This window comes from Lissotriton helveticus, chromosome 7 (genome assembly GCF_964261635.1).
Source record: "Lissotriton helveticus chromosome 7, aLisHel1.1, whole genome shotgun sequence".
Taxonomy (NCBI): Eukaryota; Metazoa; Chordata; class Amphibia; order Caudata; family Salamandridae; genus Lissotriton; species Lissotriton helveticus.
The window spans coordinates 936,825,783-936,851,753 of NC_136068.1; the positions used below are offsets into that span (position 1 = coordinate 936,825,783).

At 41.7% G+C, this 25,971-nt stretch overlaps 1 protein-coding gene across 2 annotated transcripts in view; it reads left to right on the plus strand.

The window, feature by feature from the left end:
- The window catches only part of RELL2 (RELT like 2), a 241,773-nt gene that overhangs the window by 54,021 nt on the left and 161,781 nt on the right, over window positions 1-25,971 (plus strand). For both annotated transcript variants that reach the window (XM_078653504.1, XM_078653506.1), the window contains exons 3-4: window positions 21,230-21,295; window positions 21,406-21,469. In XM_078653504.1, coding sequence (XP_078509630.1) covers window positions 21,230-21,295; window positions 21,406-21,469 — 130 coding nt within the window. The remainder of the gene's footprint in view (window positions 1-21,229; window positions 21,296-21,405; window positions 21,470-25,971) is intronic.

Below are 25,971 nucleotides of genomic sequence, written 5' to 3' on the forward strand. Positions count from 1 at the left end.
CTTTTTATTTGGAGACTGCAACAGGGTATATGCACCGCCAGCAGCACACAAGTTCTTAAAAGTCAAAACGCCGACGCGTTTCGGGCTCCCGCCCTTCGTCTCAGGCTGACTTTCAAATGAGCACACGCCGTCTGTAAGGACTCTTTTAAGTTAAAGTACCCGCCCTGGTGGGCGTTGCCGCGCCTGCAGCTTCCTGGTACTGGTAGTTTTACCAAGTATTCCTCATGTGAGTGAGCCCTTCAATTCGACAAGCGTGAGTTCATGCAGTGAAACAAATTAAGCGGGTACTTTAACTTAAAAGAGTCCTTACAGACGGCGTGTGCTCATTTGAAAGTCAGCCTGAGACGAAGGGCGGGAGCCCGAAACGCGTCGGCGTTTTGACTTTTAAGAACTTGTGTGCTGCTGGCGGTGCATATACCCTGTTGCAGTCTCCAAATAAAAAGATGCACGAGATTTCACACGTGTGGGCTCCATCTCTTGAGGCAACTCTGTGTGGTAATGTTTAGCGGCGAGCCCAGCCGCGATGGACGCCTAGCCGCTGATGTGGACCCGGTTCATGCCACTGTGTGTGTACTGATGGGACGAGGTGGTGCTTTGGGGACTGGCTGAATCAACATCGTTTGTTGCACCAAAAAGACAGCCACCCACTGGGGATTTAATTTGTTTCACTGCATGAACTCACGCTTGTCGAATTGAAGGGCTCACTCACATGAGGAATACTTGGTAAAATTACCAGTACCAGGAAGCTGCAGGCGCGGCAACGCCCACCAGGGCGGGTACTTTAACTTAAAAGAGTCCTTACAGACGGCGTGTGCTCATTTGAAAGTCAGCCTGAGACGAAGGGCGGGAGCCCGAAACGCGTCGGCGTTTTGACTTTTAAGAACTTGTGTGCTGCTGGCAGTGCATATACCCTGTTGCAGTCTCCAAATAAAAAGATGCACGAGATTTCACCCGTGTGGGCTCCATCTCTTGAGGCAACTCTGTGTGGTAATGTTTAGCGGGGAGCCCAGCCGCGATGGACGCCCAGCCGCTGATGTGGACCCGGTTCATGCCACTGTGTGTGTACTGATGGGACGAGGTGGTGCTTTGGGGACTGGCTGAATCAACATCGTTTGTTGCACCAAAAAGACAGCCACCCACTGGGGATTTAATTTGTTTCACTGCATGAACTCACGCTTGTCGAATTGAAGAGCTCACTCACATGAGGAATACTTGGTAAAATTACCAGTACCAGGAAGCTGCAGGCGCGGCAACGCCCACCAGGGCGGGTACTTTAACTTAAAAGAGTCCTTACAGACGGCGTGTGCTCATTTGAAAGTCAGCCTGAGACGAAGGGCGGGAACCCGAAACGCGTCGGCGTTTTGACTTTTAAGAACTTGTGTGCTCCTGGCGGTGCATATACCCTGTTGCAGTCTCCAAATAAAAAGATGCACGAGATTTCACCCGTGTGGGCTCCATCTCTTGAGGCAACTCTGTGTGGTAATGTTTAGCGGCGAGCCCAGCCGCGATGGACGCCCAGCCGCTGATGTGGACCCGGTTCATGCCACTGTGTGTGTACTGATGGGACGAGGTGGTGCTTTGGGGACTGGCTGAATCAACATCGTTTGTTGCACCAAAAAGACAGCCACCCACTGGGGATTTAATTTGTTTCACTGCATGAACTCACGCTTGTCAAATTGAAGGGCTCACTCACATGAGGAATACTTGGTAAAATTACCAGTACCAGGAAGCTGCAGGCGCGGCAACGCCCACCAGGGCGGGTACTTTAACTTAAAAGAGTCCTTACAGACGGGCGTGTGCTCATTTGAAAGTCAGCCTGAGACAAAGGGCGGGAGCCCGAAACGCGTCAGCGTTTTGACTTTTAAGAACTTGTGTGCTGCTGGCGGTGCATATACCCTGTTGCAGTCTCCAAATAAAAAGATGCACGAGATTTCACCCGTGTGGGCTCCATCTCTTGAGGCAACTCTGTGTGGTAATGTTTAGCGGCAAGCCCAGCCGCGATGGACGCCCAGCCGCTGATGTGGACCCGGTTCATGCCACTGTGTGTGTACTGATGGGACGAGGTGGTGCTTTGGGGACTGGCTGAATCAACATCTTTTGTTGCACCAAAAAGACAGCCACCCACTGGGGATTTAATTTGTTTCACTGCATGAACTCACGCTTGTTGAATTGAAGGGCTCACTCACATGAGGAATACTTGGTAAAATTACCAGTACCAGGAAGCTGCAGGCGTGGCAACGTCCACCAGGGCAGGTACTTTAACTTAAAATAGTCCTTACAGACGGCGTGTGCTCATTTGAAAGTCAGCCTGAGACGAAGGGCGGGAGCCCGAAACGCGTCGGCGTTTTGACTTTTAAGAACTTGTGTGCTGCTGGCGGTGCATATACCCTGTTGCAGTCTCCAAATAAAAAGATGCACGAGATTTCACCCGTGTGGGCTCCATCTCTTGAGGCAACTCTGTGTGGTAATATATATATATATATATATATATATATATATATATATATATATATATATATATATATATATATATAAAACCTACTGGCAGTCGCCAGTAGGTATATATAGTTAGGATTCTTTTTTAATAGGGATTTCTGAAAATTCTATGTTGAATAACTTTGGCGTTGATGGACGGAATTGGCTGAAATTTTCAGGAAAATGGCACATTTTGTTTCTGAGCGTCCCCTGAAAGTTTCGGGGTTTCGTCAAGCGGGGGCCGAGAAAAAAGGGGGGTCCCAAAACGTGTTTTTAACATTGAGTTTCCATAGGGCGGTTGGACTCACTTTTAGCTCGAACGGCTGAATGGATTTCCACAAAACTTGGCAAAATTGTAGGGACTGGTAGCCCGATGTGCCTTAGCTATGTCTCAAGATATATGCTCCAGTGGTTTTTACGAAAATTAACTTTGAAAAATATATATTGGGCTACATTGGGCTATATATATGTTAGAGCCCAAATGTAGCCCAATGTAGCCCAAATATGGCCACCAGAGACAAAAAAAAACAAATGTAGCCCAAATATCAGCCAGATGTAGCCCAACTATAGCCCAATGACAGAATGTCCCAGAGTGTTCTAAAGAGCAACTAGAACGCTAACAGTCTTACTTATGACAAAAGTATGGCACACCTGAAGTCATCTTGATTGGAATAAAGTGGTAACACTTAATACATTTAATTTGAAAAGGAACAAAATGAGGGGTTTCATTTTGCCATAGAAATGTTATATATATATATATATATATATATATATATATATTACCTACTGGCGGTCGCCAGTAGGTATATATAGTTAGGATTTTTTTGAATAGGGATTTCTGAAAATTCTATGTTGAATAACTTTGGCGTTGATGGACGGAATTGGCTGAAATTTCCAGGAAAATGGCACATTTTGTTTCTGAGCGTCCCCTGAAAGTTTGGGGGGGTTTCGTCAAGCGGGGGCCAAGAAAAAATTGTAGAGACTGTTTGCCCGATGTGCCTTTGCTAGGTCTCAAGATATGTGCTCCAGTGGATTTTGAGAAATTAACGTTCAAAAAAATATATATATCTGTGACAGCGTCCCGGTTGTTGTGTTGTGTGGGTGATGTAAGTACCAACATGTAGGTACCAATGAAGAGTCTAAAATTCAATGTACACCATCTCCTATGTAGATATTTTGTATGTTCTAATATGGGTTATTGAAATGTAAATGTGTGGAAAAGCACTTCATGCTTTAAAGCAATTGTATTTTTGAACTGATTGTTCTTTCCTCTTAGTCCTCCTCTTTGGGTTTTTTTTCCCCACACTCTTCTTCAGCATGATAGTTGATAAATTCGTTCCCTCAAAAAATTTATATACATAAAAAAATTATATTAAATACATATAAAATATATTTTTCCTTTAAAAGAAGAATACATTTTACAGCTTTTGATATTTGCTATTAAAAAACCATTGAAATTCACTGAAAAAACCATAGGTTATAGACCATATATAGTTAGGAATTAGCATTTACAAAACCTTGAAAATTCACTGAAAAAACCATAGGTTATAGACCATATATAGTTAGGAATTAGCATTTACAAAACCTTATTTTACTCACACAAAACCATTGAAATTCGCATATATAGTTAGTTGCACTAACTATATATCGCGCACCCGCAATCCACTGCTGATCATGTCACATATTACATCATTCATGACATGGTCAGTGACATCACTGATGACATCACTGATGACATCACTGATGACATCTCAAATGACATCACTGATGACATCACTGATGACAACATCCAGTGACTGTATGTTTCTGTAAAGTTAAAATATGTCTTACATATTGAAGAATGAGTGGATGTATAAGTGTCTGGATGAAGGATTTAGTAGGCGCATGACTGACTGTATGAGTGAGTGATTAAATGTGTCTCACTGAGTGCATGGGTTAGTGACTAAACTGTCTTAATTTGTGCATCATTATGTCTGTTGTTCTGTAAACTGCTGCATGTGTTGATCAGTAGCTATATGAGTAACTATATGGGTTATTGATTGGTTGCCCAAGTATTTGTATGGGAGACTGAGTGTGTGTGTGGGTGGCTGGGAGGTGTATGACTCTGTGCATAGATGTGTGAGCAGTTGATTCACTAGATGTATGGGTTCAAAAGTGCATGTGGAAACAGCTGTATGGGCGGTTGACTGTGTGCATGAGTGTATTTGTGAGTGAATGGATATCTCAGTGCTACATGTCAAAGTAAGTACATATGTAAAACACAGTACATGTGAGAGTTGACATATATAAATAACTGTGCATAAGAGCCAGTGAATGTGTGAGTGGCTGTATGGATCATTGTGAACTTGTATCAGGGATTGTATAAGAGAGTAAATATGTGTTAGTATATGTTTGAATAAGTAAGGTGTGTATAACTGTATAGTTGAGGGAATGGAGGTGTGATTGATTCTTTGCATGACTGACTAGGTGTGTGAGTAACTCCATGGATGAGTGACAGTCTGTGAGTGTCTGTTTACACTGAGTGTATCTAAGGTTATATTAGAGTCTGAAGAGGTTCATCGTATTATCACATGAATGATGTCATCAGTGATGTCATTTGAGATGTCATCAGTGATGTCATCAGTGATGTCATTTGAGATGTCATCAGTGATGTCATTTGAGATGTCATCAGTGATGTCATCAGTGATGTCATCAGTGATGTCATTTGAGATGTCATCAGTGATGTCATTTGAGATGTCATCAGTGATGTCATCCATGATGTCACTGACCATGTCATGAATGATGTAATATGTGACATGATCAGCAGTGGATTGCGGGTGCGCGATATATAGTTAGTGCAACTAACTATATATGCGAATTTCAATGGTTTTGTGTGAGTAAAATAAGGTTTTGTAAATGCTAATTCCTAACTATATATGGTCTATAACCTATGGTTTTTTCAGTGAATATATATAGACCTGTTGTGTCAGTTTGGAAGCCTAACCAGGGGTGGCACAATACAGCCCCTGGTAGGCCTAGGGTGCACCTATGCCCTGGGTATCTAAGGTACCATATACAGGGGCTCACAAGGGTGACCCAGTAACCAATCTGGTATGTACCTAAAGTACATGGTATCAATTTAGAGAGAGAACACCTAGGCTGGGCCACAGCCATACTAAAGTCGAAAAACTAGTGAAACACAGCAAAAAGTGGGGGTAACCATAGGAAGTAGACCCTACTCACCTACAATAATTACCATATATGAAAATTCATTATGATTTTTCTTTTATCATGGCCACATACATTGAGACGGCTCAATTGGCCGAGAGTGTGTATGTGCTGATTGAGAGGGAGGGGTCTTAACTGACTCATCTTCTTAAAACCTATGCATATTTTGTAAATCACCGGTTACATTCCTAAGGGAGTTATTGACAATAATTCCCAATCATAGGAAATTAAAATGGGCGTAACAAGGAGGTTGATACATATTATATTGAGTGTTGCGAAAGGAACAAGGCTCACAGGAGATGCACGTTTGTTATATTCAAAATGAATAATGAGAGATAGAATCTTCTCAACTATTTGCTCAGGTGTATTTAACAGTTTTATAATACGGGTGCATGTATAATGATCAACACTTTGATTATATATCAATGTTGTTGATCCCCTATAATACTGTAATGGGTATGTAGTGTAAAAAGATGAATGTTTATTCTTATGTGGACATGCATAGTATGCACCGAAGGCATAATGCACTCCCTGTCGACTTTCGAAACTCTCTAGTTTGACTTTAAATCCATACATGATATAAATGTGTCGGAACCGCCTTGAGTTGAGTGCTATAAAGAACACCACTAGATGCCATCATTGAGCCCCTTTATGTGACTACTTAATCTGAAGACCCAGAGTTGTTCTCTCTTAAAGAGAACTTTGTCTAAAAGGCCCATTTGTGTATCATAATTCAGTTTATCTAAAATCACCCATGTGAGATCATTTTCTGTATGGTCCTGTTCTAGAAAATGTTGCGTCAACTTAGTGTTGTTCTTCTTACACCTAATAGAACTGCGGTGTTCGACAATCCTATCTTTAACTTTTCGAGTGGTCATGCCCACATAGGTGAGGGTGCATGGGCACTTCATCAAATATATGACCCCTTTTGAATTACAGTTAGTGTGTTTTGTGAGGAGTCTGTTGTGTAAATGCATGCTCAGAACATTATCCACAGGAGGGTCCCATGGTGTGTGTTGGACGCCCTGCTCTTGTCTAACTCGTGGTCTTGTGTGGACCAAGATATCCTTAAGGTTGCTGCTACGCTTGAGCCCAAAAAGAGGTCTATCTAGATCCTTCTGACCTTTACTGAGAATCAACCAGTTTCTGTTTATGGCCTTTTTAACTGTATTTGTTAGATGACTGTATGTGCTCACACACACAATCCTCTCAGTCTTTTTTCTAGGATATGTCTCCAGTAAGGCATCCCTGTTATTATTATGTGCCCTTTGGAGGCCTTTCGTATCAAATGCTTTGGATAAAGGCGAACCTTTAACTCTTGACTCAAATTTGTCGCATGTTGTTTAAATTTACCTATTTTAGTATAGTTCCTTTGCAACCGTAGGAACTGGCCAACGGGAAAATTAAGTAATGCCCATGTATGGAAACTCGAGTAGCTAAGTAATGAGTTATGTGCCATTGGTTTCTAGTAGAGTTCGGTATATATCTTTCCTTCTTTTGGATATAATATAAGGTTCAAAAACAAAAGTTGATCTTTACTATGTTCACATGTGAAGCGAAGATGGTTGTCTAGGATGTTCAGCTAACTCGCAAACGTATCAAAAGATGTAATCTCACCCTCCCAGATAACAAAGATGTCATCAAAATATCTTTCCCATCATACCAGGTTCATCTGGAAGGGGTTGGTTGCTGAGTAGATATGTACTGTCTCAAATCCATGCATGTACAGATTTGTCAAACTTGGGGCACAGGTCCTGCCTATAGACCTTCCATCACCTGCCAATATAATTGGCCTTCAAAAGTAAAAAAGTTCTCCTTCATGGATAGCTTAGCACAAGCCATGATAAATTCAGTGGGTGTTTGATCCTGTCGAGGATGATGTCACAAAAGTTTTTCGACAGTCTGAAGTGTTTCGTCTTGTGGGATGTCAGTATATAACGATTCCACGTCGGATGATACCACCAGATGTTTCTCAGGGTCAAAGGCAACAGTTTCAAGGAAAGTAAGCACATGCTTAGTATCTTGTAAATATGAGGGCATCTGAGCCATAAGGGGACAGAGAAAACAATCTACAAACTGTGAATAAGGTTCAAGTATTGAACCTATACCAGAGACAATATGTCTAGCAGGAGGCGGTCTCGTGGCTTTATAGCCTCATTAACTAAGATAATAATTTTATTTTATAATCTTAAAGTGGGGTCCCGCTGAATAGATTGATAATATTTAGTATCCTGCAGTTGTCTAAGACATTCTGCACGATAAATATCAGTGTCTAAAATCACAGTGGCCCCACTTTAGTCTGCTAATTTGATGGTTATAGCTGGATCACAACTCAGTGTCTCAAGACAAAGTTTCTCTTCTCTCCACAGATTGAAAAAAGGTTGTTTGGCTTGGTCTTTGCTGGAATCGAAATCCTTCAAAACCGCTTTCTCAAAAGTAGCCATTTCTGATGGTACTTGTTGAAGTGAAGGAGGACATTTAGATTTATTCCTAAGGCCTGTATTTGTAGGTATTACATTCTCTGCTGCATTGGACTCATCAACAACGAATGCGAGTCTCACTTTACGAAAAAACTCAGCTAGTTCTTTGTGTGTAGTAAATTTGTCTCCTAGTTTGGTTGGAACAAAACCCAAACCTTTATTCAGAGCTCTCATTTCTAGATGAGCGAGTATCTTCTTGCTCAAATTAATCACTAGGTCATCTGGTCACTTGTGGATGCTGTTGGGTCTTGTGTCATGCTCCTGGTGATTCGTTGTTCCAGGGCCGGATCCCATCTCTCTTGTGGTTGTGTTGGTTCGATGTATACCTACCACTGTTGCCTCTTCTTCGGCTTGTTCTGCTCCGAACCTGTCCAAAAAAAGGTTGATAGCCTGGTCCTCCAAAAGGACCCGCCTGGATAGGTTGTGGAGGAAATCCCCAAGGTTGGAGGGCCACCATGGTGTCTGTTGTGGAAAGGTTTGAGGAATGCCTTGTCCACGTGATGTCCATTTCTTATTTCTGGATCCTGAGTCCGAGTCTGACTTATTGGAGTTGCTCCATTCATCTGAATTAGATGTCAACTCATTGGTGTCTTGTCGCCAACCTCTCACTACTCATTGATTTATTTTCTTATTCTGTTGTGGTTAATATCCATCTGCTGTATATGGATATACTTTTTCAAGAGAAAATCTCTCTAGATCTTTCTTTAGTTTGTTTATCTTCTATTTAACCAGATGTTCTTTGATTTTGTTCAGATTCCTTGTGATTTCTTCTACTTTCTTCTTGTATATCGTGATCTGCACATAACTCTTCAATTGATTCTCCAAGGTTTGTATTTCTATCAACAGTGTCTCCGCTGTCTCTTACTCTGTATTAATCAACAGGATCAACCAATCTCTAGAACATCTTCAAGTGATTTTGGACCAATTAGTAATACAAATGCTATCATCTAAGAATAATCTGGGAGTATTCGAAATAATCAATCCCTGAGGGGCAGCATTATCTCTACGATATTCTGGAAGTATAGTCATGTGCAAGATAGACCTAACATGTTGTTTCTTCCGGTTACTCAACTTCGTCCAATCTTCTGACTATGAAAGTGTTTGTGAGATGGATGTATCTAGCATACTTGGGTTTGTAAGATCGTCTGAACCATCTCCTCATCAAATGCTAAACCTGTGTTGTCAGTCATTTTTGATAGGTAGAAGGGAAGCCAAAATATGTGTGTGTGTACTCAAACTCTCTGCTTGTATCTAAAGGCAGTTTATAGTTACTGTCAAAGAGTAGTAAACATTGTTGAATTGATGAAAGGTAAGAGTCAAAGTACAAGTGAAACTAACAAGACCCAAAGCTCAAAGGCTGTGCTACATAGTATCTCACAACATAGGGTGTATTTAACACCACCCACCATTCTATTGATAACCAACTCTCTCACATACAGTATGGGGCAGGTGATAAGGATAAAAAACTGGAACAAAAATCTGGTGCAGAAGCATTGCTTTTTAAAGACGAGAACCCTCGCTCACCCTGCTGACATGCTTCATCACTGGGTCCCCTCTTCACACTAGAACTGCAAAGTACCCATTGTGGGCTACAACTCACTCTAGAGAAGGGGTCTTCAAACTGTGGTGTGTGACCCCAGGGGGGCCGTGGAGTGATACAAAGGGGGTCAAACAGTCCCAGTCACACTTCTGCCCAAGCCCATAGGACTACAAGAGCTTCAGCCCCCTTGCCACCTCCGTTGTGTATCTCAGCCCGGGATGCTGCAGTGCACCTCGTGCTGCTGTGGGCTCGGCTGGGCCAGTGTCTGGGGTCTTATCTCCAGCATGCTCGAGTTTTTCATAGGTCTTTAAATACCATTTGCATAGATACATGCCTTTGTAAACTGGTTACTGAGGCTTCGTTTTGTTTCTGGTTCTGGTACCCCCTAGGGCCCCCACTCTACCTCTTCCTTACATTTGTATTTTACATTTACTGCTGTATTGTGAGAATGCATTTAATGAAAAGGAATATAAAGTAGGGTAGCCAAAAGAAAAATGCATGACTTGTGATGTTTAAAGAGCCTGCAAAGACCTCCTCTTGACACTAAATAGAGTTATAAATAAAGAAAGTATGTAGTCATTCGTTATGTGACTTTTCTTTCTTTGTTCTCTTTAATTATCAGTCATGGATCATTCAGGCAGCCCTAGAACACAATCAAAAGTGCTTTCTATGTATATTTGCTGTTCAAAGTATGCACAGATAAGTGCTGAAAATACAGCTTTAGGTGACTGCTTATGCTTGTACCGTCTGGGCCATAAAAATAATGAGCTGGCAACCCTAACCATAGGACTGGAAGTTTGTTGCGGGATCAGCATATTATTTATTTCCTCCACCCTTGATCCCTGGTTAATTCCATAATAGAACAAAATTAACTTATATTTTAAACTCTACTCCACCGTCAATAACATGCTGAGTTACTTCAAGTGTCTGGGAATGCACCATGCATTCAGACAACTCACTCCTCATTCTCGCCCTTCATTTTCACGTTCATCCTATGCTCACAGCGATCACAATGCACTCACAATGATCACCATACACTCGCACCATTCACTCGCTCACTCCGCACTCACACTGATCATCATGCACTCACAATGCACTTGCTCTGTTCACCCTATACCTCACCCTGCTGTCACATGAGCACACTACTCACCCTGCACTCATGTGACACTGCACTCACCTGTCTCCCTGACTGCTCAATCTGCAACTCACTCAAACAAGCCCATCACTAACAATGCATTAATTCGTCCCACTCTGCACTTGCATTTGCACCCAAATTCATAGGGTCATGTCACTCACCCTGCAGTCACTCCTCTTACCCTACTCTCACACTGTTGCATCGCTCACCGTGCACTCACATGCAGAGGGTTAATGTGCCTGCTATAAAAAACATATGCCATGCAGATCACAGAACTGAGTGTGAGTAAACTATGAGTAGCGCTATAAAAAAATCAAATGTTTGTTAGAAAGGTGCTATAGAGCGATGAGGTGCATTGTTGGTGAGTGGTAGTGAGGGAATTCATGGAGAAGGAGGAAACGGGGGGCACCAAAAAAGACTGTTGCACCTAGTGAAACCAGTGCTAGGGCCATACCGGCTGGAAGTGTTAGCCCCCCCCCCTGAAGTACGGGTATAGTGGCTCCCCTGCTTCTGCCTATTATTATTTACATTTGTAGTGCGCTACTGTTACCAAAAGGTGTCCTGGGGCTAATAACCATCTGCTGCCTGAAGGCAAATAAGAAACACACAGAAGGAGAAGGAGAACCAACCAAATGGGGTAACCTACAGAGCATAAAGCCAGGTTTTTATATCTTCCTAAAGGATAATAGATTCTTGGTGGAGCGAAGCAAAGGAGGGTGCAAGTTCCATAACTGTGCGGCTGGCAACAAAACTGTGAGACAGACAATTCATGCCTTACTGAATTAAGGAACAATAAGCAAAGTGGCACAGGCCGGGAAGAGCATACGGGTCCGACCCTTATGCTTGGTGAGGAGAGATGAGAGGATGACAGAGGACAGCAAGAGAGTGAAAGAATTTGATTGAAGAGGTCAGGGATGAGGAGAAATGTAAAGTGCCGAAGAGAAGTGTGGACACTCAAGAAGTGAGTGTGAGCGAAAGGTGAAGGCTTCTGTTAAACTGTGAGAGAAGATAGCTGAGAGATGATCTGTGACCTAAAAAGTTAATTTGATGCGACATGGGTGAGGGACAGCAGCGATAGGGGAAGAGAGGTAGTACTGAGGTGGGTGCTGAGCAGTGATTATTTGTAAAAAAACATGTGCTAGGGCCCTCACCTGTATCCCACTGCAACTTTAACCACCCACCCATTGCCTTGCTTGCGCCGTCATTGACAATAGCTATGGAACTACCAACCATAACACTTGTACAAGTGTAACTATTCAGACTATTTCAAGCCCCAAAGCTAATAGAAAGGCATGGGTGTCAGGAGTTTATAGTTTTTAATGTATATTGAATTAATAAATAGCTGTTCTACTCATCTCTAAATTACACAGACAGAGCCACCATGTGGAAGACTGTCATAGTGTCAGTGTGCACAATTAGGTGCCCGTGGGGAGCACTGGAAACCACCTGCTTAAATTAGGCACTGGTGCTGAGGTAACAGGGGAGAGGAATTTTGGTTCAAGAAGGTGTTTAAAAACAAAGGGGAGATGTGAAAGATGAATGAGGGGACTGGAGAGGTGTAAGATACAAATAGACAAAAATTTGAATGGAGAGACTTGAGGTGAATGAGTAGTGCGGAGGGGCACGGGAGGTGACGGGCCAGGGAGGCCACGAGATACATACGAGAGACTGTTCGAGATGAGGGCAGTGAAAACACAGAATGGCAAGAGGTGATTAAAGATGAAGTGAGAGCTTGAATGGAGAGAGTTCAGAAGTTGTAAAAAGGGGTGAAAGAAAATTGCCTGCAAAGTGAGAGAGGGATGGAAGGGAGTGGGTGAGAGGAAAGTGGCATGGCTAAACTGCTAAACTCCGCACAAGACCACCAGGGTTTTAAGGGACCCCTGCTGCCCCTGGCCAGGGCCAGGTGAGCTCTAATGTAGCAGCATGTATTCCTGCGGAGTAGAAGGCCCTTCACAAAGGTTGACTAGACATCTTTCTGAAGTTAATTGCAGTATTTTTGTTATAAACTGGTACTGATGGGGTGAAATCTTTCCTCAGTGGTACTGTGTGTAAAAAACGTCAAAATAATGAAGCAAGGCAATCCTAAATATGCAGCATCATATAACATTATTTACATTTTGTTGCCACACAGTTTAGTCAAGCCTGTTGCTTGATTTGGTCCTCACCTGCCTCATAATTCCTGTAGCCCTGCCTACAAGTTTAGACATTTTAGTGAGGAGGGGGTACTTACGCCTTAAAATGTTGACTGGGGGGGTCTCTGCATCCAAAAGTTCGAAGACCTCTGCCCTAGGGTGAGGAGCAGGAGGGTTTATTTTTTAGCCATCCCTTTATAGAAGGTTATTAGGAAGCCAGAGTGCATACAAAAGATTATATAGTGATTGTGAGTTAAAACTACCTCTTGGTGGGTATAATAAACTTTATTCTGGGACACCCAATGGGTAGGATTAAACCCACGCTACGTGAAACAGGGACATGGATTTTCTCCTATTTTATATTGTGGTCAACATGTTTCTGCCTTAATCTGCCCAGCTGGTGCATTGCATTCGTCTGGACCAAAAATAGGAGTCACTCTGCTAAAAAAAATGAGTGAATTATGCTTCCAAAATTATAGTCGGGTCCACAGGGTGCATAAGTACAATAACATATATCCCACCTTCAGCAGTCCCTTCAAGGCGAATCGTTGCTGTAAGGGCATATAAACATGATCGTAAAGTTAACTATGTCATCATCACCCATGTTTTATTCACTGTGTACACACACTCACTCTCTTAGTGGCTTCACAACTATCTATAGTATAGGCGGTCTTCTTTTTATTTATTTATTTATTTATTGGATTGTCATTTGCGCTTCATATCTCATTAAACCTCTTGAGTATTGTCTCTCAAAAGTAACTATACAGGCAAGTAGGAGTACGAGAAGAAAATAAACATCATATGGCACTATTGGCACGTGTTGAAAGGGAAGAAGAATGAAACCTTCATCGCAGAACAATCGGCTTGCTCAGGATTGTTGCGGTGCCCGGATCTCTATTTTACATCTAATCCTGTCAACATTGATTCAGTATGGAGCAATCTATAATTTTGACAATCTCCTTAACTCATTAATCAGATCAGACTCTCAGATCAAGTATACATCTAGAAAAATTAGCGAGATAGCAAAGCGGGCTGGCATCATATCGGGTTCCTCTTGACCGCAAAGAGAGTGTCTGGCGCTTCAGGAGCAACACATTGTATGCCTTGTCACACAAACGAATCATTAATTATTGTTAATAATTACCATATATGAAAATTCATTATAAAACATTGTTATCATGTCCACATACATTGAGATGGCTCAAGTGGCTGAGAGCGTCTATGTGGTCTTAACTCCCTTAAAAATGTAACCAGTGATTTACAAAATGTGCATTGGTTTTAAGAAGATATGACAGTTATTGACAATAATTCCCAATCATAGGAAATTGAAATGGACGTAACAAGGAGGTTGACACATATTATATTGAGTATTACGAAAGGAACAAGGAGCACAGGAAATGCATGTTTGTCATATTCATAGTGCATCATGAGAGATGTAAACTCAACTCTTTGCTTAGGTGTATTTAACAGTTTTATAATACAGGTGCATGTATAATGATCAACACTGTGATTATATATCAAGATTATTGATAACCTATAATACTCTAAGGGGTATGTAGTGTAAAAAGATGAATGTTCATGCTTATGTGATCATGCATAGAATGCACTGAATAAAGAAAAGTAAGCCTGGCCTGCTATTCAAGTGGCTGTTTCAATAAATAAACAGACTTCAGACCATTTATCTTTTTTGCATGGTCTCGGTAATTTAATTACCAACATGTTTTTAAAAAGAAGAAAAATTCCCAAATTCAACATTTTTGCAAGAAGTGTCCATGGAAAGACACACACCACCTAATTCTGTAGTTTCAAAATAACATATATAACATATATTGTGAACAAAATAAAGCACATGTATTAAGACAAAACATTATGAAACAACAAAGCCAGTCAAAGATTTAAACCATAAACAACAACCACTTTTCTAGTGCATCAAATTACATACAAAATACAGGGGTTGTTGCACTCCTAGGTTAACATTTTTAGATCCAATGTGCATAAAATTCAACTAACATGGTACATCTGGACAATTATTATTTAAATAACCCAGCAGTAAGGAGAACGCTGACGCGTTTTGAATCCTCTATTTCTTTATGGGATTCTCATCAGGGCTGTAGACTGGACAGGACATTTTCTGGAAAGACCAGAAAGAATTTAAATTAAAATCTAAATCAGTATGACCTTAAAAGCAATATGAGCGAACGGGGTGAAGTTCAAAAAATGAAGCATAAATTTTACCTTTGCTTTGACTTTTAATTCAGGGAAAAACTCTGAAAAATCTAAGGACAGATGTTTGTTTAGTTAAAGGTTCTGGCTTTTTAGGGTCAAACTCTAGATTCAAGTATTACAAACTGTGACTTACATTTGGGCAGGGGTTCGGTGTGAAAATGAGTTTTGTTTGTTCTATTAAAAAAGAAAAAAGACTGAAACGTGGACTGAGTTCAGGTTTTATCTTGTGTGGCAATCAAATGCATTGCCTTAGCTTATGTTTCCAGCAATGAAAGTCACTTACATTTGCTGGCGCGTCTAATGCGATTAAGACAGAAGGAGAAGTTAATTAGGTTCCTTCCGTGTTCAGAGTTTAGAGTTTTACCCTGCGTTCGCCTTAGGCTTATGTTCAAGAGAAAGTCCTTTCAACCCATTTACCTTGCTCTGACTCGAACGTGCATTCATCTCACAGCTGCTACTTGCTTTCCGGATTTCCGTTTTTTGCTGGGGTTAAAGTCATGTTTGATGAGCGCAAGGAATTATGGTACAAGTAGTCCCAAAGTGGTCTTGCTGATTTATTGAATTGTTCTTCCAATTTCAGACAATTCATTAAGGCCGTGTATTCCACAATTGAACTTTAGAATTAAATATGCTTCTTTTTGAGCAATAGTTTCTTCTGTATCACCACCTCTTGAGCCAGGTTTGCTTACGTTCAAAATTGTCTATTTGAAATACCATTCTGAATGATTCATTTCCAAAAAATGGGTAGAATGCACTGAAGGCATAATGGACTCCCTGTCAACGTTCCTCACTCTCTAGTTTGACTTTAATTCCATACATGATATAAATTTGTCGGAACCACCTTGAGTTCAGAGCTATAAAGAGCACCACGGGATGTCATCACTAAGTCCCTTAATGTGACTTCTTAATCTGAAGACCCAGCGTTGTTCTCCCTTAAAGAGAACCTTATCTAACGGGCCCATTTGTGTATCATAATTTGGTTTATCTAAAATAACCCATGTGAGATTCAATATTTATACCTGGTACGAGCTTTGAATTAGGAGAAACCTCTAAACTTTCTCCCATACCTGGTTCTGAAATGTCATTCCTTCCTTCCCCTGTCCCAGGATGTCTGTAGCCACAAAATGCTAGTGTGAAGTTCCTTGTGTGTGCTGCAGCAGCTCCTTTGAAGTGCAAGTGTGTTAGGTGACTGCTACGCCCCTTCCATCAGACCAGGATCACCCATCCTGCTAACAACTAGCCCCCCCTTTGTGAGACTGTCTGGGGGAATTCACAAAGGCCAACTGCACCTAGTCACGTGCCCAAAGACACAGGCTGCAGGCATCAAATGGTAAGGGCAAGATAATACCAACTTTCTAAAAAGAGGCATTTTCGGAATTGTGACTTAAAATTAGACTTTGCCATTAAAGAGGATTTTGAATTGCAATTATTTTGAGAACAAACAGGACATTTCTACCTATTATTAAATGTAATATGTTAACCCAATGTTATCCCTTAGGAGAGGTCTTGTAGTAGTGAAAAACAATTTTACGTGTTTTTCACTTCCAGGACATGTAAAACTTAAAAGCACATGTCCAACTTTTCAAATGCCATGCACCATGCCCTAAGGGCTGGTTAGGGCCTACCTTAGGGGTGAAATACGTAATCAAATGGGAGATTGTGGCCTGTCAAAAGGGTTATTTTGCTAGGTTGAAATGATAGTTTAAAACTGCTCTCAGGCGTCAATAGCAGGCCTGAGGAAGATTTGCAAGACTACTTAAGTGGGTGATACAACAAGTGCTGCAGATCCACTAGCAGCATGAAATTCAAAGGCCCTGGGTACATGTAGCACCACTTTACTAGGGACTTCTAAATACACTCAGGGGCTTATTTATGAGCCCTTGTGCCACTTTTGCGCTGCCCATGCGCCACTTTTTGTGACGCACCAGCAGCGTAAAAAATGTGTCATGTTGCGTCATATTTACAAGGTGACGCATCTAGGTAGATGCATCACATTGTAAACCCCTGCTCCACATTATATCTGCGCCAGGTATAAAGTATGCAGGGTGGGCATTCTGACGCAAATAAGCCTCGTAGAAGTAACGCAGTGAAATCCATGAGACAGCAGGCGTAAGACTAACGCATCCACATTTGAAATGGGACCTGCCCATGTGAAACAAACCTTTGGTGGAGTTGAGTCACTTTCGCATCATTTATGCGCCTACAGATACGTCAGAAATACTGACGTATCTGTAACTCCTTGCGACATGATGCGTCATACTGCAAATATGACGCATCCAGCATGTCGCAAGGAGGGCGCAATGAAAAGTGACTCAACGCTGTTTTCACGCAGCGATGCGTCACTTTTCATAAATGAGGCCCTAAATGTGCCAATTGCCTGTTTATGGGAGAGAGTGCAAGCACTTTAGCACTTGTTAGCAGTGGTGATTTTCAGAGTCCTAATGCCAACAAAAACAAATTCAGCAAATCAGAAAGAGCATTGGCAAAAAGTGTAGGGTGACCCTCAGAGATGACCAGGACCAACAATAGGACAGATAATTATAGAGGTAGAATATCATGATTAGGGCACACACAATATTATATATTTATGTTAAAGTCTTATAGGGGCATTTGAAGTAGTTTCTCTCCCATTCAAATAGGAATATTACTTGAGAATCAAAAACTCTGTATGTGTGTGTGTTTAAGTATATTCATAAAAAAAATATATAGTTAAAAAGAAATAATGGTTAGGATTGGTTCTAACACAACATATGTTCAAAAAACCGTGAAATTAATTTAAAAAAAGCACAGTTAAAGCAGAAGTGCAATGCTCTGAGCTTACCCTTTACTAATTACTTTATCATTAACGCTGTCAATGACACAATTACGAATGTAGTATTGTATTTGTTTGAGATTGTGTTATTATTTAAGAATATTTTTAGGCATTGTTACTTACTGGTCGAAGCACTGTGTGGCTCTAATCATTGCATTTGGTGTGTGAGTTATGGTTGCATGGTTTAGCAAGTTACACATTGAAGAGCTAATCATACCTGCCGTAGATCAGTGTTTTTCTGGTAGTAGCCAGAATTGCGTTTTAGCTGTGTTTTTAACCACATGTTAAGGTGATATAACTAATCTTAGCCCTACCTACCACTATAACAATAACCTTTAATGAATTTCTGTCTTTTTTGATGATATTATACATCCAACTATTTGAAATTATTCCTATTCTTCACCAAACATAAACAAAGGCAAGGCCTTCAGCCAAACCCTGCATTCGATAAATCATAGGTGCCCAAGCGTGCTATGATCAGGCAGGCCTTGGGAGCAATCTTCTGCAAGCGACCAACCCCTGCTACCCATGACTGTGCATCACCCCAGTTGGCAGCAGGGCTTGGCCTTCAGCCAAGCCCTGCATCGAGCCCACAGTAGGCTGCCGTCCCCCGCTGCGCACGGCCGAAGTCACTGCACCCATCACGCCAAAGGCAGTGTGCAGTGCCTAAGAGTAAACAGATTCAAGCTATTTAAGTTTTGATGGTGGTGGTACTCAAAAGAACCGTTTTTTGTCGTCTTGTTATTTTTGTTTCAGATTTTGTGTTTTTTTGTGTGCTTTTACAGGTTTTTTTTATATCTGTTGTGGCAAACGACCACTGATGCATTTTTTTCTTATGGGATTTACTGAGTTTCCTTTCATAATTTCTTTCCTAATGACTAGGTTCTGTTCTCTGCACCATAAATTAATCTTGCACTCCATATAGTACTTTGTGGAGATTTTGAGATGCAAATTGCTTTTCAGCTCAGTTTACTACAGCACCTCGTGGAAACGTTTGTGGAGTTTCAATGTCCTTTGCTTCACCAATCGAGTTTTCTTGCTGGCACCTCTATTACTTCTTCTCATGTTTTGTCTCATAGTCGAAGTGCCAAATTAGTAGAGTCCTCTCTGTCCCTTGAGCACCTTCATGTCACATAACATAACATAACAGGTGTATTTGAAAAAAGCGCGATATTACCCGTAGGTGTCTTGGCGCTAAATAACAGATGTTTATTGTTACCCAACTCAATGGTACTCATTTTATCGACCTGAGAGGGATGAAAGGCTGAGTGGACCCACCGGGATTTGAACCTGTGACCATGAGGTCGAACACAGGCCCCTGCAATGGACAGGTCACACAGTTTGAAGGTAACTTTCCTGGCATTCAGTATGCTCCAGGGGATGGATAAAGAACTTCAATATACTCTTTTCAAATCAATAGAGATCTTTGGTGTTCTTTCAATGGGCTGTGCCTGTAGGGATTTGCAAACAAAAGTCAGCTTTTCAATGGAAACTCAGGCTTAACCATAACTATAGAGTCACAATTGCTGTATAAGTGACTCAGTGTGAATTGCGGTGCTTAAACCAGTAGAGGTCTGGGAGCAGATGTCTGGGTGCATTATACCTCTGTTCTTTTCATTGTCACACAGTGGGTGTCTTTTGATGGCTGGGCAAGAGAATCAAATATCTTATGTTTTCTTCAATGGTTGTCAGGCGAGCTTCTGCTTCTGGAATAGCCAGGCATTTTAGTGGATATTTCGTACTGCTCTTTGTGCTGTTATGGTTACTTAGTGATGGTGGTTGCACACAGTTGTCTTGTGCTGGTCACTAAATTGAAGAAGTCATCATGTAAATTGAACAATGCGTGATGTGGTACGGGGATATGCTTTGCTTCGAGTCTAATGCTTTTCATACTGTATGCTACTGAGAAATGTGATTCCTTTCACTGGTGCTGTGTAGTATGCCAGAATGTTGTGGCAACAACAGGCAGAGATGGGTGCATGTTGTAATGAGACTTTAATATGCTGTGGTGGAGTGTGAAGCCACAATGAAGATAAATCATTGCTCTGTATGTGTTATGTGGTCCTTTGTAAGAATTTCGGGGCAATTTTACAAGCCCCTTGCGTCGTTTTTACACCGCAGTTGCGTCACTTTTTGTGACACAGCAGCAACGCAAAAATGCGGCCCATTTACAATGTGACGCATCTAGGGAAATGCGTCAATTTGCTAAGCCCTGAGTCACATTATACGTGCGTCAGGTATAATGTATGCAGGGTGGGCGTTCCAACGCAAAAAGCCTCGTAGAAGTGGCGCAGTGAAATCTTGTAGAACTCTTCTAGGACACCACTGCGTCAAATTGTTATGCCTGCTTGAAGCAGGCATAAAGAGTGACGCAGCACAATGAGGATAGGCCTCCCCTGTATTGCTGGAGTTGCTTTGTGCTTGCGACATGACTCCAGCAATGCGTGACTTTTGCGTCAACAGATGCGTCAGAATTTCTGACGCATCTGTCAATCCTTGTGCCATGGTGTGCCTTATTGTAAATACGGCACATCCATAGTGGCGCAAGGGTTTCTCAAAGTGGTGCTGGGAAAGTGACGCATCTTCACAGATGTGTCACTTTCTTGTAAAGAAGTAAGTGCTTGGAGTAAATGATTTGTGTCTGTGGTTTAATTTGCACCTGAGCTCAGTTCACCTAATTTTCTGTCAACTATATTTGAGGGATGTTGCTGCTGATACCTTCCATTTACTTATTTATTTATTTCATTATTTATTAAGTTATTTATTTATTTGTGGTTTTAAATAGTCTAACCCCAGCACATGATTGATTTACTGGGAATCAGTTTAAATGATCCAAAAATATAAACATAGAAATAAATCAAGGTACATTGATTCTTGGGTATTTTATTCTCTTATAGTGTTTTCTTCATAGCATTGTACGCAATTCTTAATTTATATTTATGTGTTGCTCTGCAAAAACAATACAAGTATTTGTTTTTGTGTCTCGATCTGTCGACTTAAGTTGAGAACTTTGTCATGTGTCCCTGCCGTGCTCAAAGTTTAAATAAGCTGTAATGTTATTGATAGTTCATGCACTTATTGAAACGATTAATAAAATCTAGATGTGACAAGTGCCTATAACAAGTGGTTCTCTGTAGGAGCTCTGTTTTCTTCTCTCAAAAGAGCCTTGAATGTACGAAGATACAGGACATGTCTCACCTACAGTGTCTGCTCTGTTTTCAGATGAAGAAGACCTATCCAATGAAGACACCGTGGAGCGGATTGTGAAGTGCATTATCCAGAATGAAGGTGAGTGATGCTGAGAGTCAGAGATGTGCCTCATCTCCCATCTCATCTTACTGTCTTTGCTTTACTGCCATTGTACTGGAAATGACTTATTCTCTTCTCTTCTCTTTTAGCAAACACAGAGGCCCTGAAACAGATGCTGGGGGAAAGTGAAAAGGAGGCGCCTGCTGTACCCAGGTAAGGTTTGAGATAACCGGGCGCTATGCATGCCCACATTCTGCAGCCGATAGGATTCCAGAGGGAAGGACTGCAGAAGCGTAGTGCCTTCAGTGTCTTTATTTTTCATCTGGTAACATTCAAGAAAGAAGAAGCAACCACCACACTACTACATCCTATTTTCTACCTCTTTCTGGCCATGTTAGAGAAGAAGCTATCGAGGAAGAAAGTCACCTCTTTTCCAACTCTAAACCATTGAAAGCATTCCAAAACAAAAACTGACATCATTATCCCTGTCCATTTATGACGGATCTGGGCCATTCTGGAAGGGATGAAGTCACCTCTTATTTCTCTACCGATCAGGTAATTCTGGAAGTCAAGGGCTCACCCATTTCAATTCCTAACCATTACAGGACGGTCTAAATTAGACTGTGTCGAACTCTTTCTAACCATTCTGCATGTGAGACTACAGTGAGACAGAATGTGATGCCTTTTCTCAGGGTCCTGGGGCAGTTAGTTATGCTATCCAGTATACAATGTGGGTTCATCACATGCTCAATTGATCCGCGGCTTCATGTACTATTTGATTCCAGATGGATAACTAGCTGTTATGCATTTGCTTATACACTATGTGTATTGACTTTTAAAAAATAGATATGCTGATTAGCTGAGGCTCATTCCAGGGAGTGGTATCAGGATTGGAGCTCAGATAAATATAGTGCAGTGCAGGAGACCTTTGGGTCTCAGCTCTTATTGTGGCTTTGTTTTGAGATCTCAGTTAATGGGCCAAACGTGACAAACAGAAATGGTACAATGTATAAAGTATACTTTGATATGTGTGATCTTTGTCCTAGTTTGTTAGTAGCCGTATATGTGCAAGTATGAACAATTTGGTAGGTTTGAGCCCAGCTAGCTGAGAATCCGCCAAAAATGTCACCATGCACATAGCTGCTTAAGACACTCAAACATGTTCACCCTAAAGTAAAGGGGAATTCCTGTCATAGAAAAAATTACGGATTTTGGATATTAAAAAACTGATCTAAGATATGTGTTGAAGTTTCCAGTTAAGGAGACAACTGGTCTCTGGTGGTGGATGACTGGGGCACTGGACACTGGATTAAGTAACCACGGCTACCATTCCAAGCTGTCTCAAAAGTCAAAGTTCAAACATGAAACACTTTAGTGCTTAAAATGGACTAGCAAAAACAGTAGGTCCTGTGAGTGTGTCAAACTTCAGGGTAACATATCTCATCAATGATTGGCTGCAGTCAAAATATTCAGGTGGTGGTGAGGCATCCAAGGGCTCTCGGGACCCACCGCTTTATATAGCATCCGCGTAACTGGAATTTAAGGTTAAGGTCCAGTTAAAACTCTAAACTACAATGCCTCCAGAACTGCACGGGGCAAAGAGGTGGTTCAGACAGTCCGATGAACAAGGTGTTCAGCCATTGCCTAAAAGACATCACCCTAATGTCTAAGGTGAAAGTAACACATCTCTGTGCCTCTCTCAGGCTTAAATGGTGTGATGTGTGCTCCCGAACAGTCAGTAATGGCACAGGGTGAATCAGGACAATGAAACATTTTCACAATAGCAGTGTACTACTTTTTCTTCAACCCTTTGGTGAAGCAGATGTCTTTAGATTGGTCCCTCTGTGACACTCGTCGTTGTTTGTGCTGAGTAACCCACTACTTTGATTCAATCTCTGTTCAGGTGTCAGTCCGCTGGGCCTTGCTCTTTGTCCTCCTTGTAAGGAGTTAGCTCCTCTCCATACATCTGTCAGCACTGTTTTCTCTTTTCCAGCGCTGTCCACAGCATCGCTGAGTCCTTCAGGGCTATAGGCTAGTTCCCAGCCTTCTAGAGACACGTATTCCACAGATATCCCTCCATACTGGTGTAGCACAATTTCTCCAAATGGCCAGAATTTACCCCCCCCATGAGACCCGTTTTTATATATTGATTATCTTTTGATCATAAAGTAATTGTTCAGTTTGTGTACAAGAAGACCACAGCCATGTGTTTCATGAAACATAATTCCACTTCTGCAAGACCACCAAGGTTAGTTCTAGTCATTAACCTGTATGTTGTCCAAGAAACAGTGTCTTTCCCCTTTACCTATGTGCTGACGACAAGTCCCTGAACCTCCATCTTCACATATTCACTCAAGAAATGGATGTGGACAAAACTTTTATTCAAAGTAGAAATCATGAGGCAGATTTACGTTTCCTGGTGCATCCCTGCAAATCAGCAGGGATGCGCCAGGAAAGATGTGTCACGCAAGTTTATCCTTGTGCCACCACAGATGCGCCGCATTTACAATGCGGCGCATCATGGCGCAAGGATAAACAGATGCGTGTCTCATCTGCCGGCGTAAGGTTGGCGCAGTGCTAGAGTTCTGTCGCGGGCGCGACGCAGCTCCAGCACTGTTCCAACCTGTCCTATCCTCAACATAGTGCGTCAAGCCTGACGCCTGCTTCAAGCAGGCGCAAGGTTTGGACGCAGCGGCGTCGGAAAAGTGACTGTGAAATCTTGTAGATTTTACTCAGGCACTTTTCTTCGGCGTTCCTGTGATGGAACGCCCCCACTGCGCCGGTACGCCCACATGAAACCTGGCGCAGGTTTCATGTGGCATAGGGCTTTAGAACATGACGCATCTCCCTAAATGCATAACGTTGAAAATAGGGCGCAACGTGGCGCATGGTTTATGCCGCTGCAGAAGTGACGCAACGGCGGCGCAAATGTGGAGCACGGGGCTAGTAAATCTGCCCCCACATTTGCACACTGTGTGAAGAGAGTGGAAGGGCAGACATTAACTAGTGAAGGAACTGTGGGGTTAGATTCCTTTAGTGTTGACACAATGCTCTGTAGCATCCAAAGTTGCAGTACTGTATTGCTTTAAAGGGGAAGAGAAAAACAGTGCCATATCTGCTGAGATATGGATTGTTTTTCTCTTCCCAGCGCTGGTGCACTTTAGGCTGCCATGCACCAACTCACAAACCCTGGCACCAAGGTTGTGTACGTTCTGTCAATCACAGTTTTCGTACTAGAAGGGGGCAGTACAAAAAAAATGCTTTATTACAGTGCTTCCCAAACTTTTTAGAACCATGACCCACTTTTTAGAATGACTAACTGTCACAACAGACCTACCTTTAGTAGATATGAGGCGATTTTAGAATGTAACTAAAGCACTGCCTAGTAGCGCATTGTCATTTATAAACAACACATTTGTTATTGAAATGGCCACTAACTTTGCACAGGCATTCTGTTTTTCCACAAAAAGACCAGCGTCCTGGGACTTCGGAGATCTTACTGTATCGTATCTCCTCAATGTAGTCCCATTTAGAGGCTTATAGTTTTCTACATAACACTCCGTGTCCTCTATTTTGTAGTATTCATATATGTGTAATCCTTAAAACCTAATCTCACACTTTTTGTTGACAGTATTTCAGTATATGATGGGATAATGAGTTGCGGTTCCAATCATACAACTCTCAAAAGGTGAAAAAAGTGAGGCGAGCGTGAAGACACGAGAGAGAGAGTACGCTCCACGTCACCTGGGCGATACCTACAACAATAGGAACACTTGGTACCCCAAGAGCAAGAGTTTTACGAAAGGAAACTTGCTTAGAAACCTGGCAGCTGGTAAGCTACAAGATGGCTTGCTGAGGTCTTCCAGATTGATGTGTCCAACACATGGTGCAGTGGCAAATACAACATAGCCCTGATGAATCTGCATAAAGTTTAGAAGCAGAGAAACATGTTGGCATCTAACAGTGGTATGCATAAATAGCAACCTACACTGTTTTTTACTCTGATTGGATTCACTGAGTGAAAGAATAAAGTTGTTGGGAAGTGTGTGAATCCTATCAATTTTATTACATTTTTCATCACATTGTGAGGTGTGACATATTCCTGCACTTCACATTTTGCACCTTTTCTGTTACTTTGTCCTTCTCTGTTGGACACTCCTTTCTTCTGTTTAGAGCGTGATGAATGCCAATGATGACAACAATGGACTTCACTGGTGAGTACCTATCAGTGGTCCGCATGGTGGTACGTCCGTGAGGTGTCATCACGCGCGCCTCACTTTTTTCACCTTTTGAGAGTTGTATGATTGGGACCGCAACGCATTATCCCATCATATACTGAAATACTGTCAACAAAAAGTGTGAGATTAGGTTTTAAGGATTACACATATATGAATACCTCAAAATAGAGTACACAGAGTGTTATGTAGAAAACTATAAACCTCTAAATAGGACTACATTGAGGAGATACGATACAGTAAGATCTCCGAAGTCCCAGGACCCTGGTCTTTTTGTGGATTAATGATTTGAGTGGAGGGCCACCAGGGTTTTGTTTCCCTCTTTGCTCCATAGGGTTTGTGTTGTGTATTCAGTTTTTCCAGTAAAACATTATAGCACACCAATGATAATGTGTGGATATCGGGTATATCTGAATATTTATCATGTGTGCATCACCAAGTAAAGGGTCTTGATTTGTTTTGATCCTATTAAAACTCTGT